This window comes from Galeopterus variegatus, unplaced genomic scaffold, assembly GCF_000696425.1.
Source record: "Galeopterus variegatus unplaced genomic scaffold, G_variegatus-3.0.2 Scaffold326, whole genome shotgun sequence".
Taxonomy (NCBI): domain Eukaryota; kingdom Metazoa; phylum Chordata; class Mammalia; order Dermoptera; family Cynocephalidae; genus Galeopterus; species Galeopterus variegatus.
In genome coordinates, this window is record NW_007726437.1 from 95,434 (window position 1) to 115,535 (window position 20,102).

The 20,102-nt window shown below is 42.5% G+C and overlaps 1 protein-coding gene across 1 annotated transcript in view; it reads right to left on the minus strand.

Annotated features, from left to right (window-relative positions):
• Nucleotides 1–20,102, minus strand: part of FAM171A1 (family with sequence similarity 171, member A1) — a 105,102-nt gene that overhangs the window by 54,338 nt on the left and 30,662 nt on the right. Inside the window, exon 2 of the mRNA XM_008567533.1 lies at nucleotides 3,013–3,240. Within this exon, the coding sequence (XP_008565755.1) occupies nucleotides 3,013–3,240 (228 nt within the window). The remainder of the gene's footprint in view (nucleotides 1–3,012; nucleotides 3,241–20,102) is intronic.

Genomic DNA, 20,102 nt, shown 5'->3' on the forward strand with positions numbered 1-20,102 from the left:
AACCCTTGACTTGGTGTTGTCAGCACCACACTCACCCAGTGAGCAAACCGGCCATCCCTATATGGGATCCGAACCCTCGGACGGGAGCGCCGCCGCGCTTCCCAAGCGGCGCACTATCCAGTGCGCCACCGGGCCGGCCCCAAAGGAATGTGCCAGCATAACCCTGTTTTAAGTCAAGAGGTATCTGTATATTAAATAAGGTGTCTTTAAACAGAAACACACATACAATAAAGTTATGTATTGTTCGGTTGGTGAAAATGTATTGACCAGAGGCTTGCAGGTATCTACCCCCTGTACTTCCCTGCAGTGGTTCAGAATTTGCTAATTCAGAGTTCAAGGTGACTTTATAGACCATAACTATTGCGAATAATGAGGATTGACTGTACTTCATGTGGCTGTTCTCCCAAGACAGGTAGATATTATTTAAACTTCCCCTTGGTTATTTCCAGTGACTTTTCAGTGTGGAAACCGGGGAGGTGGACTTTTCCTTCAGATGTAACCTAATAAAGATTGCCTTTCCTGTTTTGCTGGCCCGGGGGTTCTGCTCAGTCCTGCTACCTTCACTCTCGGGTTGAGCTCAGAATTTTGATTCTCACCTCCACACCACTGATGACCCAAACCTCCAGCCCAGACCTCTCTCTTGAACCCCAAATTCATTTCACACTAAAGACCAAATATGCTCACTTGGTGTCCCAGAGGCAATTGAAACCGAACATGCCCTAGACTCAGCTGATCATCAATCACGACTCCAATACTGTCCTTCTCCTCCCATTTTGCTGACTACCATCCACCTGTGCCTGAGCCTGGAGCTTGGGGAGAGGGAGGAAGGGGACTTCTCTAACCTTGTTCAAACTCTTAAATGTGTCAGGTGCATCAACTTCAGGGACATGTGCTGAGGCAGTTCTCCTGACTCCATTGCTTACCCTCCGCTCTGTCACCAGGCAGAAACCCAAGCTTCAACTTATATTTCTTCTATTTCTTCCTCTCTCTAACCTCTCTTCCAGCCATTCTCCAAAGCCTTCTGGATTTTGCCTGCTAAATATTCCTCAGGTGTATCCCCTTTTCTCTAAAGCGTTCTTAAATGATCTTCTTAGTTGTATCAAATCCACTTTCCATAGCTCAAACTTTAGTGAACATTTTTATCCATAAGTATCAGGTGGTGGTGCTGATGCGGTTGCTTGTTAAAATGCAGTCTCCTAAGCCAACCCCCCAGATTGAATGGTTGAGTCCTGAAATCTGCATGTTTTTATAAGCATTCTGATGCTGGTTTCTATTATCCTCAAGACTCAGGCCCCCATTTATCCCCTCCAGGAAGCCTGGCTTCCCTCACCTAGGCTGGTTAAACACTCCCCAAGCAGCCGATACTGCACCTATACGTAGGTCTATCTGAGCACTTCTCTTATTTGATGGAAACAGCTTCTGTGGTTGACTGCACAATCAAACTGGAAACTCTCTAGGGGCAAGATCTGTGGCTCTAGATCTGCATCTCAGTGCCCAGGGCAGTGCCTGATACATAGTAGATACTTAATACATGTAAGTGAATGATGAGACAGGAGTTTGTGAATTTGGGTAGATGCTGGGGCTTCATAAGACAGAAAAAATACTTCCAGGTATGGCTGCATGTCTCCAGAGGCAGCAGGGTCCTTGAAGGAGTGTGTCAGGTCATGCAGTGGGGCAGAGATGAGTACTAACATGGTACTTTGTCAGGCTCTATGCTCGGTGCTACCCATGTATTGAGCACCCACTGGGTTTTAGGTGCTATACCTTAGTTTACATATGTTAACTAATTGTTAATCAGAACTACTCCACCAGGTTGTCTTAGTTCCATTTTGCAGAGATTGGCATTGAAGCTGGAGTGGCTCAGTCACAGAGTGGGGTCTAGAGCCCAGGCCAGTCTGCTTCCAAAGCCCACAGGCCCCCATCGCCCCAGCAGCATCTCTCTCCATCCTTAGGCCCAGCCTCGATGCTCACCTAATTGTGGTGCAATTGATAATGTGGTCCAGGCATTGGATAGAGCCTGGGGTGAGAAGACAGAAGAGGCCTTGCTATGGGTCAAATGTGTCCCCCAGAAGCTCATGTATTGGAAAGTTAATCTACATTGTAACAGTGTTAAGAGGGTGGGAAATCCTATTATGGTATTTGACAGGTGGGGCCTTTAAGAAGGTTAGATTAGATTGTGAGGACTGTGCCCTGGTGAATGGATTGATCCATTCATGGAGTAATGGGCATGGTTCTGATGGCTTCATAAGGAGAGCGAGTGAGAAGGTTGACTCTCTCTTGCTCAGACCATTCTTGCCATGTGACACCCTGGGGACCATGGGATCCTGTAGAGTGCTCCCACCCAGAAGAAGGCCCATACCAGATATGTTCCCTAGACTATGGACTTCCCAGACTCCAAACTGTAAGAAATAAATTTCATTTCTTCATAAGTTACCAAGTTTCAGGCATCCTGCTCTAAGCAACAGAAATGGACTAATGTAGTCCCGGCCCCTCTGCTCCCCACTTGGCCCATCCCAGTCTGAATGTGCTCCAGGCTCCGTCCCCGCTCCTTGTGCTTGACTGATAGCCTTGAAATGGCGAACCGTTCAGAAGGGGAAAAGAGAGAAGCATCTCGCAGTCACTTCCTGCCTCTTTGGAAATCCTTGCTCTCAGGCCCCCACATGAACAATGAGAAAGAGCAGATGAGGAAGCTCCATCCTAAAGCACCACCCCGATCTCCTCCCCCTACTTATAATCAATAAGGTCTAAAATGGAGCGATGGGGAAAGGAGCTGAAGCCCCAGAGCTCTTGATCCCACTGCGTGTTGTGTGTACGTGGTAGAGCCCCAACCAGCTTCACCCCTGATCCCACCTTTCATTCATGGAAGGGGGCCCCAGGAGGGAAAAAAGATATCAGACACGCATATTTTACCCACTGCCTGACTCATACTTTCCCAATTGTTCTGTGTCTGGCTCCACCATCGCTCGCCTATAACAGGAACTCTGACTTTCAGAAGGATGAGGAACCCCTTACCAGGTAATCGGATTGGCCTCCATGGGGCAGAGTTTGGCACGTAGGCATGCTTCGTGGCGGTGACGATCAACTGACTGCCCAGCTTATACTGGAACTTAACAAAGGCAACGCCATCTGTCCCCGACGTGCCAGAGGCGATGGAGACCTGGTTGGTGAAGATCTCGATGAGCGCATCCGCGATGGGCTGGTGGGTGCTGGCGTCGCTGATGTGCACTTTCAATGTAACCTCTGCAAACAGAAGAAACAACAGAGAACAACTGCTATTCATCAGGAAACGTCAACAGCAATTGTGCAATAGCTGTGAGATAGGAGGCTGCAGGTGGGATACACTACGAAAATCTGGGTTGACATCCAAAATATGCATAATTGTAACCAGAGACACTTTCTACTTAGAGGTCCATTTTTAGTTCACACGATTTCCTCTTTCCTTCAAATCCACTGCCTGTCACAAACCCCTTTCTTCTTTACTCCTTCCTGCTCCCACCGACAATTGAGATAAAAATTCTATTCCTTGAAGACATTATGCAACAAACACAATACTCTTTCAACAGGTTTGGGCACAGCAGGCTGTGAGATTTGCAGCTGTATTCTTCAACGGTCCCGGTAAACACGGACGTCAGTAACCCAGGATTGTTGTGCTGGTAATCACAAAGAGTAGACTGAAAAGTAGTAAAAAATATCTTTAAACAGGAGAGCACAAAGAGTGGTACCAAAGAAGGTGAGAAGAAGAAAAAGTAAAATGTCTACCTTTGAAAAGCCAGATGAAGTCAAATGAGTAATACTGGCGAAAGCATAATGAATGTGGGAAATTGACAGATCCAAATGGTTAAAAAATGAAAATAAAATGGGTAATTTTCATTTACTCATGCAAGACATGTTTATTGAGCTTTTACTCTGCACCAAGAATTTTAACTATGCACAACTACAGTGACGGAGAAGACACATGCGTAAACAGGAAAGAACTACAGCCGAAGGGGACAGCACGTGCAAGGCCTCAGAGGAAGAAACGGCTTCCTGGCAAAACGACGGCAGGTTCTGAAAGCCAGATGGAGGACACCAGGGGTACAAGACTGGAGAGGCAAGTAGAAGCCAGATCACTCATGGCTTTAGGAGCAACCTAAAAGGATTATTTTGATACTAAAGGCAATGGGAAGTCACAAAGGTTTTTAGAAGGGGAATGGTAATAAAATTTATGTTATAGAAACATCTGACTCTGGGGGAAGAACAGGCTGGGGAGAGACAAGACTGGGGACTAAGCATCCAGTTAAGATGTCTCTGTAATAACCCAGGATAGAGATGACATCCACTGTCATGGGGGATGTCCATTAGAGGACAGATTCCAAAACTATATGGGATGCTGCAGGTCAAATGTGTCCCCCAGTCGTTCATGTACTGGAAACTTAATCTCCACTGTAACAGCGTTAAGAGGGTGGGAAATCTTACTATTATAACAGAAAGATGAGGCCTTAAAGAGGTGATTGGATCGTCGGGACTGTGCCCTTGTAAATGGCGAATGGATCAATCCATTGATGGGTTAATGGGTGGTGATGGGTTAATGGGTGGTGATGGGTGTGGTTCTGATGGATTTAAAAGGAGAGCAAACGAGGAGGTCAGCTTTCTCTTGCTCAGCCCACTTGCCATGTGATACCCTGCACTGCTGTAGAAGAAGGCCTTCATCAGACGTGTTCCCTGGACTTTGAAATTCCCAGCCTCCAAAACTGTAAGAAATAAATTCAGTTTCTTCATAAATTACCCACTTTCAGGAATTCTGTTATAAGCAACAGAAATGGACTAATACACTAGGAAATAACTCAGAAGTGTATCCTGCTCCAATAAATCTTTTCTGCTTAGGTAGGAAGGGAATGGGTGGTGCTGGTGATGTAAATCCAGCAGGCCACTCCCAGGCACTCCTTGAGTGTATTTTGAGCTGCCTCTGATCTGAAAGACTTGGGATAGGAAGGTGGGGCAGGGTCTAGCAAAGAATTAGAAGGCAGCCGAGGAGGCTCACGTTTACAGAACCTCTGGTGTCTGGCTCAGTGTAGTGACCATCAGTGAGGCTGGCTGGGTGTGGAGTGGCCCAATAGTGAGGATAAGGGGGGAGTGTTGGGGCTGGTCCTGCAGGTACCGCCCAGTGGCACACAGTCTGAAGTCCTACCACAACGTGCACTACAGCTTTGATTCTCAGCTCTACCAGGTACAGCCACGTGGCCTTGGGCAAGTTACTTAGCCTCTCCAGGCCTCCATTTTCCCCATCTGCAAACTGGGGATGCTAATGCATATCTCAACATACAGGTGGGAACATTTAACATAATGCCTGGCAGAAGCGTTACCAATACAAGCTACTGCTGATACATTATTCCAATCACTACACTTGGGAGTATTCAGCCACAGCGCTAAAGGGTGCTGGGTCAGGGAAGGGAGGTGGAGGGGAGAAAGGTATAAAACAAAAGGGAGGGACAAGACATCTCTCTCAGGAGTATTAATACCTTTACATCCAAAGTTCTGTCCTAAAGTGGGCAATCACACTGAGAAGAGATTCTTTTGGTTTGAGAACTTTCACCCTGGTAATTTGTCAACTATTTGTCTTATGATACTAAAGCAACCTTTCAATACTGCCAATTTCAGAAAGTCAATCATTTTCTCACCCATTTTTTCACATGCTGACTTAATAAATTTCTTGAGTAGATGACCATAGAGAACAGCTGAAGAATTCCAGGCCCAGGTACTACAGATGTGCACCCAATAAATCCCTCAACAACTTTCAGAAAGAAAAAAAATGAATGCTACAGAAACTGAACTTAGCTACTTCACACTCCAGGAGGAGAAAACTAATACCGAAAGAGTGATAAAATCAATATCATGAAAATAAAGGATACGATATTGCAAAATACATTTGGTAAATTCACTCCAATCTTACCAGTGTTATCTCAGTGCAGACTTGCAGGATGAACACCACATACACACATTTTTGTATTTAACTTGGCCTTCTTTGTTCCTGAGTAGCATGCTAAATTATAACAAAAATTAACTCAGCTTTCATTAACATTCACATAGCAGAAATCCTACATTGACGATTTATGTAATTTTATGGTAATGCAACATTTACTAACAAGTGGGATTACAAGGTTTCTACTCTCTCTTCATCGTTTGCTGAAAAGGCAAAAGCTGCTGAGATTTAGAAAAAAAAAGATTTATGAATAAACAGAGAAAGAGGGAGTTCTACTCTAATCAACATCCCAGATCCCACCACTTGAATTTCTTTTAATATGGGAAGCCTGGCCTACCTACTGCAATGATACACTTTGAAAGAGATTATTTAGTTTCTTCTCTTGGTGCGATAGGATAGGAGAAAATGTCAATACGGTAAGGTAATTTTTACAGACCATTGGGGTATCATTTTTATGGAGTGACGCTTGGAATTAGACTATCCTTTCAACAGCAAACAAAACTATCTATGCTAAATGACAACCAGGGGAGTAATCTCATGACAAAGTGAGGCACTACTTACTAACACTCCTCTCCTTTTGCAGATAAAAGAAGACCCTATGAATGGCCCCAGACTTAAATATGCATTAAGATGCACCATGCTTCTCTGCTGGGCCACCTGACCACTAAACTGAAACTGGGACAGCATTCTTTCACTCCTTCCTCTGCACCTCCATCACCAAGTTCTGCTGATTTGGATTCCAAAATGCACACCTCAAAGCAGGCCTTTCTTTTGCATCCTTTTAACACTGACTTATTTCTGGCCCTCACCTTCCATCACCCAGACCCCTGCTCAGCCTCTTACCAAAACCTGTCACGACCTTCAGACCCAAGTCCTGAAACCCCACTGAAGCCAGAAGGAGCTACCTAGAATACTGATCTGACCTCTCCACCCCCTCACCTGTAGCAGCTATCAGCAACTGCAACACCAGGCCAAATGTGGCTTACTGCCTGTTTTTGGTGGTCCATGAGCTAAGAATGGTTGCTATATTTTTAAATAATCAAAAAAAAAAAATTAAGAATACTTTTGAGATTGCATGAAAACGATCTGAAATTTGAATATCGGCACCCATAAATAAAGTTTTATCAGAACACAGCCATACCCAGTCATTTGCATATAGTCTAGGGCTGTTTTGCATTCCAATGGTGGGGTTCACAAGTTGCTACAGAGACCTTACAACCCTGTCTGCAAAACCTAAAGGAGGTACTTCTAACCCTTTGAAGAAAAAGGTTGCCAGCCCTGACAGACGGGTCCATTCCAGGACACCCCAGGTCCTCCACCAGCAGGTCCCCGAACCCACATGTTGCCCTCACCCCCCACTCCTTTTCCTTCCCACTGCTCCTTCTCATCTTTGAAGGAAATGCTTTTCTGCAACTACCCTTTCATGTTGCTTTTAAGATTTATTCAAGAAACTGGTCCCGACTCACCAACCCTTCTCCAAGCTCGGTTACAGGCCCCTCTTCTTGGTTCCCCCAAAACTGTTTGCACACACTGACTCTGTTCTTCCAACATTTTGGTCAGTTTCATCCCGGGCTGACCTTGTGGGTGGACAATGGAGATCAGATCCCTGACCTTGAGGAGCTCTGAGCTTGAGATATTCGATAAATACCAAAGTGTAATTATAAACTGGGAGAAGTGCCCCAACGGAAAACTGGGTACAACGGACAGCAGGAGGGGGACCCCACTTTCAACTGGGTGGTCAGAGGAGGCCTTTCTGTGGAGGTGTACTCAAGCTCAGGCCAGGGGAACCAGCCAGGCCAAGAGGTGGCCTGAAATGAGAATGACCTTGTTGGCTGAACTCAGTAAAAACCAGCATGGAGAGAGCTCAGAGCAGAGGCCCTCATGCCCGAAGACGAGTGGTCCAGGTCACGTATGTGCCACTGTTTTATAGTGTCTGGTGTGGCCTGTGAGCCCCTCAAGAGTAGGGGTCTCATTTTTTAAAATTCATTTTATAACCTAAGGCCTAGCTGCTCCCTAGAGCCAGCAGATATTCAATAAAAGTTTATAAAATGAATTCTGGGTGAAATGAATCATCTCCTAATATGGCACTATCCAACTGGGGGGAGTGAGCACTAGCCACATGTGGGCATATAAATTTAAGTTTAAATTAATTACAATTAAATTAGTTTAAAATGGAGCTCCTTGGTCACAGTTGGCACATTTTGAGTGTTCAATGGTCACAAGTGACCAGTGGCTGCCACACTGGATGGCACAGATAGAACATTTCCACCACTGCGGAAAGTTCTGTTGGACATCACTGATAGTGTATTACTAACTCTCATCTGAGAATCTGAGTAGAGAAATCCAGGGTATCCGAATGGCTTAATGAGCTCCCAAGGAAAATATACCTGAGCATGACTCTGAAGCAGTGTCTTAGGAGACTTTGTGGATGAGACCTTCACTGGAGTCCTTACAGTGACTTAAAAGGACCTCGGTGATCTACCCACCCATCATCCCCCAACCAAATTACCTTCCTCTTCGCATGTCCCACACTTTCCAGGCTAGGGTACTCTGGTCGTGCTTTGTGCTGACTGTGCCCTTGCCTGACACAGTCTTCCCTCAGACACCCATCCACGCAGCTCACTCTTACCTGCCTGCGTCTTTGCTTAAACGCCACCTCCTCAATGAGGCTGTACTACCATTAATTACTTTTTAAAAAAATGTTCATTATGAAAATTTTAGAACACATGTCTCAGTCCATTTGCACTGTAATAACAAAATACTGTAAACTGTTAGAAGGTGAACGGGACTAATGCCATCTTGTGCCCCGCCTGCAATGTTGACTTCTATTTAACCTCATTCCTTTGTTTCACTGACCAGTTATAGATTAACCTTAGGGCAAGCATAATAAGATTATAGAATTTAGGGACGAGGTGACTTATTGAAGCCCCTGGCGTCAGCTAGTCTGCACACAAGCATCTAAAGCTCCCTGCTTCATGGACCACAGGAAAGTTATTTTTCATAAACTATTTATTTGAAGTTATGCTATTTAAACCTCACCTACAAGCCAGAGAGCGAGCTCTCATCTGCTGTAGAGGTCTGATTCTCCACTGTGTGGGAGTTTTCCCCATATGTAAGTTACCCTCTTAATAACACTTTTTGTAAACCATATGAATTTTCCTGCTTCATTTTTCAGTCTGAAAGTTCCTTCTCATTTCAGAAAGGTATTGTACTCTAACCCGTCCTCGTACAACAAAACAAATTTATTTCTCACAGTTTTGGTAGTTGGGAAGTCCAAGATCACAGAAGATTTGGTGTCTGGTGAAGGCCCACTTTCTGCTCATAGATGGTGCCTTCTGTCTGCATCCTCATGTGGCAGGAGTGGTGAGGGGTCTCTCTGGGTTCTCTGTTATAAGGGCACTAATCCCATTCAAGAGGCTCCACCTTCAAGACCTAATCACTTCCCAAAGGCCCCACCTCCTAATACCATCACTTTGGGGGTTAGAATTTCAACCTATAAATTTAGGGGACATAAGCACTCAGACTATAGCAACATACAAGAAACATAGAAAGAACAGTACAAGAAACCCCACCCCCCATACTGATAAACAAGTTTCAAACAGTGTCAATTTTCTCCCATTCCTGTTTTATCTACTCTTCCCACTCCGTTTTCTTTCTTTCTTTCTTCCTTCCTTCCTTCCTTCCATCCATCCCATTTTTTTTTTGCTGGAACACTTTAAAGCATATCCCAGGTATCACATTAGATTATATTATTTCCCCATGAATTTTTCTGTTTACAACAAAAGACTTTAAAAAAACATAACCCAAATACCATTATCAACCCCAAACTAAAAAAATGATCTCTACATGTCCTCTAACACAAGCATATATTCAATTTTCTCTGACTGTCTAAAAACAATTCTTTTTTTTAAAAAAAAAAGATGACCAGTAAGGGGATCTCAACCCTTGGCTTGGTGTTGTCAGCACCATGCTCAGGTAGTGAGCCAACCGGCCATCCCTATATAGGATCCAAACCCGTGGCCTTGGTGTTACCAGCACTGTACTCTATCAAGTGAGCCACAGGCCAGCCCTAAAAACAATTCTTTTCTTTACAATTCTGACTATCCTATCTGAAATGTCAATCCCAACCCTTCCCTGGACTTCTGATACATCTTGCTCTGCTTTTTCTATTTATGCATGACACTTATCCATTATAACATTGTTATAATTTATGTTTATTAACTGTCTGGCTCTACCAGATGTAAGCCTTGAGAGTTATTTTGTCTGTTTCTTTCTTCTTCATCCATGTATCCCAAGCACATAAAATAGTGTCTGGCACATAGAGGCACTCAATATATATATTGAACAAATCCCTAAAACGAACAGATTTCTGGGTATCACCTGGTCCATGGCCTAAATATACCTGGTTTTTGTTGTTGCTGTTTTGCTTATTTCTTATGTATTCACTATTATTTATTTATTTATTTAGAAACTTCTTTTTCTTTTGGCAACTGGCTGGTATGGAGATCTGAACCACTGACCTTGGTGTTATTTATCAACACCACACTCTAACCAACTGAGCTAACTGGCCAGTCCATAGGGACTTTTAAAATTCTATTAAAAAATTTAAAAAAAAATAGATACTAACAAAATCATCTGAAAAGCATAATCAATTCAGATAAATAATTAACCATTATTAGTCAAAAAGTATTTATTGATCAGCTACTATATGCTCAGCCTAATGATACTAGGTACTGTGGGAGATTTAAAAAAGGGAAAAGAAAGACATAGCTCCTGGTTTTTAAGGGATTTACAATTTTTGGGTTTTTTTTTTTTTTTGCCCCCTGGCCGTCCTTCTTGGTACCTCCCATGGGCTCCACTTCTGCTGCCTGCTAAAGGTGGGTGGACCCCGGCAGTGTGAGCTCAGACTTCTTGCTACACACTCTTACTCAGTGAATGATTTCACTATCAGGAATCTAGCCATCTCCTCTACAGCATTCTCAAATTTTCTTCAGCCAGTGGCAGAGCCAAGAAGGCAGAAACCAGCACTCAGGAATTCCTCCACTAGGGTTCAGAGTTCCTTTGTGCTTGGCAAGCACAAAGAGTTTGGCTCTGTGGGCACAGATTTGTCTGTTTTAAGTAGCACAAAGAGCATCTGCTTTGTGGGTAGAAAACTAAACATCATCTTCTAGTCCAGCATTATCTTTGAGTCATTTCCTTTCTAACTGCCACAGATTTAGAACTAAATGCAACAAGCCTTTTCCAAATTGTTGGCTTGGGAGAAGGCACCTCTAAGTAGCAAGTTAAGAGCAAACATAATGGTAGGGACAAGAGGAAGGAGTTATGGTATGATCCACAGGCACACGGGAGACTCCCCAATTAGGATGTGACAAAACTGCCTGAAAGCCCTGGAAGGCTCTGTATAAAGCCTGTTCCTCCTCTTCAAATAATAATGTATACCTTTAGTCATTTTTCCAGAAACAGTAGATGCACTTATTTTATAATTTCATCCAAACTCCAAAACAAACTTTCTCAACCTCTCTCTTAAAAGCATGTGTTGACAGAGACTACTACAGAACATCATGTCCCTTGTGGATTTCACTAGGAACGGAGCTAGCAGAACAACTTTCACCTGCTTTTGGGACAGCCTACATTTCTCCATTCTCACATCTGTTCTAACAAACTCTGGCTTCATCTTGGAAGGGAAAACAAAGTTTACAGACTTGATTTGTTTTTGTTTTGTTGTTGTTTCCGTGAACTTTTGGCTCCCTCTGACTGCTGTTCATTCCCTTTTATACTTCCTCAAATTGGCCTTTGTTCTGGGATTTTAATTTTTTCCTTTCCTTTGGGTTTTTAGAGCTGTTGGTTTTCATAGTAACCCACCCTAGCTGGGACCCCAGCATTTTTCTGGGTTGGCCATAGGGGACTGGAACAAAGTCCATTTCCAGCAGGTGGACCAAGCACAGACTTTTGTCTCACGTTGCCTGTTGCCTGCAGCTCCTGTGGCTGCGAATCTCCAGGGAAGGCATCTGAAAAGGAACTCACGATACTTAGCCTCCAGCACTGTGATTAGCAATATTTAACCCCAATTTAGGGTTGTTACAATGGCTTTCATCTCAAATAAAACAATAAAAGATAACTTACTCGATCACTTAAAAATGTTTTCCAAATGAGAGGTTATTTTAAAAATGTTACCAGACCTTTCCTGTAAGAGATTTTTGCCCCCTGTTACTTGGTGCTAGAATTTCACAATATCAGCATGTGCACAGAATTTCCAGCAATTAAAAGCACATTCTAGGATGCCTAATGTGTGAAGAGCCAGCTTTCTATCCATTTATTTCACTTCTTTTATGAATATACAAGGTTTATTTTACTTTGCAGTCTGATGAAATCAGGATGCATTTTGCTACACTGGAGTTTTCCCGTAATTTATTTTCTCTGGGTTCACATAACGCACAGGCACCTTATATGGTTCAATTTTATCTTCTCTTCAAATTGTAGTAAATCATGTCCTCCAAGCAAATTACATATATATATATATATTATATTACATATTATGTAACATTATATATTATATAATAGATTGTTGAATATATTATACATCACATCATGTATTAATTATATTAATATATAATATACATTATTTATTAATATAATATATAATATAGCTCAATAACAATCTACTACAACTTGTACATCCCAGGACTCTCTTGCATCCAATTTCTAGCTGCTTTAAAGGATTTGGCACTCTTTGTGTGTGTTTAATTCTGAAAGCAATATTCATTTATTCTGTAAAGACCAAAACTTCTGTTCTGACACCCAGAAGTGAAAGGACAATGCAGGCACACTTCAGAGGGACAGATCTGCTGGTCACTAGGACACTCCCGGCTGCCCCCATCATCCCTCCACAGCTGTTCTCCATGTAGACACCTTTTGCTCTTGCTTGAACCAAGAGCTGCCCTAAACATCTCTATTGATTTGAGGTCACAATGTCAATACAGAATTCCCACCTCAATGGGGTTTTCCTTTAAAATGTGTTCCTTAATTTCAGCAGGGGGATTATGATCTCTACACATCCATTGGAATTTCTACTCACTTGAAAGTATGTAACAGATATGTTTGCTACTGCAGCCTCTGGGAACTCAGAATGCCATTTTGTGCCCTTCTGCGTCCCATAGTCTCTGTCAACTGACTCATACTCTGAACCTAGTGAAAAGACAGTATGTGATGGACTCAACAGTGACAGCTTCACAGTTTGGAATAGGAAGAGAAGAGATCTATGTGGGTAGCCGATGGGTGCTGTTTACATAGCTGCCCACCCTCTGCAGGGCATGTGCTTAGGGCCTTTCATGCCATCAGTCTCAACAACCTCTGCACACAAAGTCCTCTCGTTCTCCTCAGCTGCCTCATCTCTCTGTCCCTCTGACACATGAACTTCTGTCTTGAGAGGGCTATCAGGATATCCCTGGACAATCAGTCAGAGGATTCCTCCCCTCCCTTCCTACCGTATGAGATTTGTACAAGGATCTAACTGCTGATCATCCCATTAACAACTTTCTAACCAACATCACCAAGTGGTCAAGAACATTGAAATACACAATAACAAACATTCATAGAAGTACAGCAATTAAAGACATTACGATATATACATATGGACATACCCTGACTCTCTACTTTTTTTCAAGTGACAGGGCACTGTCTTCTCTTCTTCTCACTTTAAAGACTGTATAATAGAGATAGGAAATATGATACTCAAATATCAACAACATCCTACAACTTTTTGGCTAAGGATCCTATTAAGTTTATCCATTCACTAATAAGTTAAATAGCAGAAATTTATTCTCTGTTATAGCTCTGGTACAAAATAAGGTTTTCTGGGTCTGGTTCTGTATGTACATAATGCTATAAGAGCAACTATAAAGTAGCTATAGTTGTGTAACTAATCAAGGGGTTATTTGTGTAAACATTCTAGGATAATTTGAAAACTATTGCTGGACTCACGTGTTTCAATTGTGCAACTTACATACACAGTTGATGCCTGAACAGCATGGGTTTGAACTGTCCAGGTCCACTTACACACAATTTTTTTTCAATAAATATATTGGAAAATTTTTGGTTAAGTATGTCATGAATGCATGACATTCCTAATCAAACAATTAAGTAGTCTAACGAACAGTAGGCTATTAGTAGTTAAATAGTTAATTAGTTAAGTTTTTGGGGAGTCAACAGTTATACGCAGATTTTTGACTGCACAGGGTGGGGGAGGAGAGCACTAATCCCTGCACTGTTCAAAGGTCAACTGTATAACCAATGTTCACAAGCAAAATTAGTGACAGAATGTTTCTGTGATCTCACCCGAAAAACTTATCTCATCAGAAATACATCGGAAAGAAAACTTAACTGACATAATTCCAATCATCTTTATGTGGTATCAGGAACCACTTACATGTAGCTTTAAAGTGCTATATGCACGTATGATTACTTATATGCAAATATGAAACGTCTCCAAAAAACCCAAATCAATTTAAAATAAAAGAATATGACTGTTTAAAAGAAAAATTGAAGCAGTTAATGATCGCCAAAACGATGCTAAATATAGCTAAGAAAAAACAAAACAAAAAGCTGTGGTTCCAACTTTTAAGAATTTTCTGACCTGCTCCGTTTCTGACCTGGGCTGGTTCACCCCTCCTTAGGCAACCTGGTGGTCCCCCGCTCCCGGGAGGTCAGCCTCAGCCTCAGCCTCAGCCTCCCGAGTAGCTGGGACTACAGGCGCGCGCCACTGCACCCGGCACCAACTTTTAAGAATTTTCTATAAAAATCAATGCGTGTACGTAAACCTAAAAATATCCTCATTTTTATCAGGTATGGCAAAGTATATAATGGGTATAACACGGAAATGTAAATATGGTAACTGTGTTTACTAGGCTTCCCACAGTACCCTGCACTATTGAACCAGAGAATTACGATGATGCTACATTGTGGTGACCAGAGGACCCACAAGTATTTGTAAGGAAATCACTGTAAGAAACCACTTTCAAATGCTTCTGCTTTGTTGTTTTCAAATTTTCACAAAGGCACAAAGTACCTTTAGGAGGATTTGGAAGAATCTGGGAACTGCTAAGTTAATGAGCAATGTTAAGCATGTCTATTAAATTAATGTACACACCTCAGCCAAGCTTCAAAGATCTGTTGGAAGATGCTGGGGGAATGGTTACCAAGGCAACCTGGTGAGAGAAAAATTCTGTATGTGTGTTTCCAGATCTACCTATATCTACAGATATACATTTGTAACAGCTTCTTTGTCAAGCACTAGGACAGGAGCAAAATCACATGGCATGTATTTAGAATAAGGAAGCCTTGAGATGATGATGATAATGACGAGATGATGATAACGATGATTATTATTTTTAGCAAGTCATTTCTCTCTCTGGGAAGAGACCAGTTAGAAAGTGCTAAGGGGGAGCTAGCAGTGAGAAACTGAATCATTAATCACTTTTAGAATTTTTTAAAAAATGGTCTTAAAGTGTTGGCTGGAAAGTTATAAATGGCCTGAGGGTGTGAAGCTCTCTGGCACTTTAAGTATGATAGAAAAATAAAGGTCCCTGGAGCAGCCGAGGTTTAGTCAACGTAGTAATTAAATTATACACAGGTGCTTGTCTTTTCAAAGAAATAGAGATATTTAAGAAACTACCACAAACCTATTATTAAAATTTTCTGTTTCAGATGAAGTTGAAATATTTTAGGGCCCTTTAGGGTCTACGTTATGAACATTCCTGACTTCTGAAGAGTGTGTGCAGAATGCATGTTTTATGGCTTCCAGGCTTCTCACTCGATCAGTTGTGTGGTCCTGAGCAAGTTCACAGCCTCCTCGAGCTGCCATTTCTGTGTCCATAAAATGGGGATATCAACTGCCTGGAAAACACCATAGGATTTGTGGGAGAACTGACTGGTGATGATGTTTGTAAGGTGTCTTACTTCCTCTAACATGACCTGGTGAGACAAAATCTCAAAACCACCACCACCATTCCTCTGAAAGCTTCTCAATGAAGAGGAAACTAAGAAAAAGGAAAGATAGCATGCTTTTCAGAGCACAGGGTTTTGGGCTCTGACAACCTGCTCTTGAGTGTCATCTCTGTCCCTTACAGCTTAATGCTCTTAGGCAGGGTTCTCTCATTTATAAAAAGATGAGGATAATGCTCTTGTCCATTATAATATCACAGAACTACAGCAAGGTAACAAGCACAAAGTGAGTCCCACGTAGTGCAGCACACAGTGTGGGTTTCATGACTGTGAGCCATTTTTATAATTAGCTTGTTGTTTCCCAACATTTGACTCTTAAATGAGGATCACCAAGGGTTTGTAGAAAGTTTACAAAAGACCTCCTGAAAAGGTTCATGGTAGGAGCTGCTATGTCTCGCTACGGCTCATGGAGGATTCTTCTTTCTCTCTCATACCCTCACAGACAATTCTCAAGGACACAGAGAGCTGGAGGAACTGCAGAAGCCACTGTCAGGAGGAAATTCTCCTGAGCCTCTCTTCCTTCTGCACACCCCATGAGTAAGGTTCTGAGCTATCTTCTCAGGGATGTTTGCTTAGTAAACAGCCATGCAAGATAAAGACAGTATCTTGTTCTAGAGCAAAGGGCAGACATGCTTAACTGCCCATGAGAAAATGGGTTCTTGAAGCTTATGGTTTCTCTCCTGTAGAGGAACCCACTGCATGTACAGGTGTCACCTGGCCCTCTTTGTGTTGCCCTTATAGGAAATGGGGCTCAGGGAGGTGGAACAGGAATGCTGATACTCTGGCTACTACTGTGCATAATAAACAGTCCTTTGACTCTGACACGAAGTATCGTGTCTTCTACCAGCTTCTACAAAACTGTGGCTGGCTAACTTATTAGCTTCCAAGTAAGACTGAATCTCAGACCCTTTACGGTTCTTAACAGCCACTACAGAAACCAAGGAACTCAGGAATTATAAAGGTACTGAGGCAGGGAAGGAATGGGCTAGGGTCCTAGGAGATGGGTTAGCGGAGTCGGAGATAAATCAACAGAGACAAGACAGTCCCAAGTAGTGGGTAACGCCTTTTGGTTTATAAAGGGTTTTTACCAGTAGATTTTCAAATTCTTAAATAACCCTCATCAGGGATGGTCAAGGTTGTCCTTTTCTCTTGGAAAATCCTAACCACTCCTACTCCTCATACTATACATATTCCCACCTAATGGCCACTCTGGTCCAGTCTTCTAACATGTCATTCCAGAACGTTTCACACAGCTCCAGCCTTCCCCACGGGACAGCAGAAAGAAGAGGCAGAACTGGAGGGTTTCCCACTCCAGGCATTGGTGGTTGTTTTGTTTGTTTTTAAAGCACCGATCCTTTTAGTTCCCTTTTAAACCTTAAGAACTGCAAAACCACATGTAGGTCATCACAAGCAGGAATGTAAGAGCAGGATTAAACTGACATGCTAATGGTTTGCCAGTAGCTATTCACTTAACATCCAAAAACGTACATTTGTTCAGTGAAATGCCATTTCTGCTCCTTACATGTGTCAATAAATTCTGCCTTAATGAGACAGCACTGTAAACTATGTTCACTCCTACAAGTTACAAGAACTTACAATGTCCTGATTAACACCAGGATTTATAAAATCCGATTTATAGGAGTTATCTAAGGCATTTAAAACTTTTGGTAACACAATTGAAATTTCTTGCATTATGGGGGAAAACAATCTGACATTCTGAACAGCAAAGTACTGTTTTTGTTGATTTTTTCTTCCATAGTGAACACCAACATACGATATTTTCCACACAGTTTAAGTTTTTAGAATGGCTCTTAGTTTGTGCCAAATGTATTAACCTTTTGCCGTTTTAACCTTTATAACTCATGTCCTGGCAGCAATGTCAATAAAGGGGTTTTATTTTCCCCTCTTGCCCCAAAAAGTAAAAGCTCCTTACTGCCACCTCAATTAATGATTCTACAGCAGAAAATGGAGGTTTATTTTTCCAAGTGGCAGCACAGGTCTGCCATATTTAGTCTTATGCTTGAAAATCGATGCTATTTTTCGTTTTCCTTCACAAAGACATTATTAAATGTTACCTGTCCAATGGGTCACAGATGGATACTCTACACCGAGTAATCACTTGGCTTGGACCAAGAACTCAAACGTTATGAGAGCTGCAGGGCCCATGATTACATCCCCAAGAGAGCCAGTCAGTCAAAGGAATTAGAAATACCAGTGCAGGCAGAAAAGGGCACAAATGAGAGAGATTTGAGTGAAGACCAGGACAGCTCACTGCCGACCTGCCCTTCCGTGCATGAGCCAGACAGAGAGGCTCTGTCCCCTCCACAGGCACATGGGGTCAGTTCCCTGGGCTGACAGTGCACTTTTACACTGAAACAAACCCCCAAAATCTGGGAATGGTGAAAAAGTTGCAGGAGGTGTCAGAGGCTTCATCCCCACAAGGAAGAAACAGTAGGCTCCTGGATATGCTACCATCTCTAAGCCTTCATCTTACAGATGAGGAACGTGAAGATGTCATTCAAGCTTCTATAGCTAGCTTGTAACCAAGATGGGACTGTCAGGGTGAGCAGGTGTAGTGTATTGTGTCTTTTTATTCTGCTTTGACATCTTGGAGCTTTGCTGACCCAAGAGGGATGGCCCCTCCCAGGGCTAACTAATTCCTAGAGACAGTAAACCACTCACTAGTTAGCATGACGTTCATATGCAACCAACCAATCCAGAGCCCACACCCCCACCCACCTCCTTTATGGCCTCTTACATTCCAGGCCACTTCTCCCCTGCCCTAATTACCTCGGGGCCAGAAACCAGGCACCTGCGGACAATTTATATGCCCCAGAACCCTCTGGAATTATTCAAATTGGCCAATCCTAAACCTGCCTAGCCTGTTTACCCTGCCTCGTTTGTTCCTAAGAAAACCACAGTAGAGTTTCTTGCCCACACATTGTCCTTCACTCCCTCTTCCTCCTGACTGACCCCACTGCCTCCCTGTGTGGCCCTGCATAGCGTAGGGTACCCCCTCTTCTTGGGAACTGTGGGTACAATAAACTATTTTTCAGTGGCAATTGTCTCCTGATCTGTTGGCTTCCCCATACCTGAATAATAAAACCTATATTTTAAAACAGTAGGTGACTCAAGGTTTTCTTGGCTGAGGATATGTTGTGAACAGAGTACTGGTACAGAACTAGTTATATTTATACTTGCTGGGAGGAAGAACTTGCTAAAAGTTGAGGGTGCATGAGTACATAGCAAATTCTAGATTACAGAAAATATTTAAGCAGGGAGAGGACAAAATGTCTGGTCAGGGAAGCACAATAGAGAATTCAGTATCACATCTTCCAGACTCTATGACATCTGTAAAATAACTGAATGTATCAGGGCAGTGAATGAAAAATTTCAGACTTTCTTTCTTTTTTTTTTTTTTTTAAAAAGATGACCAGTAAGGGGATCTTTTCCTTTGCAAAATTCACATTATTAAAACTGTGCAGAGAAAAAAATGTTTAAATCACCCTGTCATCAATATCTGTCAATTTAGAATAATTTATTTAGCTTTTTTAGGGTGAGCTGTTCTTTTTAAATTGACTGTTGAGACCATCATATTTAAGGTGAAAACTCTCAAGGACAACCCCCAAAATATAAATGAGAGCAGTGGCAGGAAACTGCATCTTAAACACAACAATCCGCACCCATAGAACCAACAATTACTTCCAGATTCTCTTTCTTCTGCTGCATTAGGTCATATCTACCTTCTCATCGGAACTCAACTCAGCTATCATCCATCATGGCTAACACTTCTGCCAAATCAAGCTTCCTAGACCAAGGCTTTCCATTATGCCATAAGCCTTTTCAAAATACTCAGTAATTGTGGAGGGAGACTCAGGACCCTCTCACCAGGCCTGTGGGTCATTACAGTGTTTGGGTGCGGATATTAATTTAGATCCAGTGTACTGTCAAAATGCTCTCTGTTGGATGACCTTATTTCCTGCTCCCACGTGCCAACCCAGGAGTGTAAGGACAACACCACTGGCCCACCCTCAAGAGGGCAAATACTTTAACTTGTTTTTCAGGAAGTTATGAATCAGCACAAACCCTACAACGTCCCATTTGTTTGTGTGGTGCCGTTGGCCACCATACACACAGGCCACAT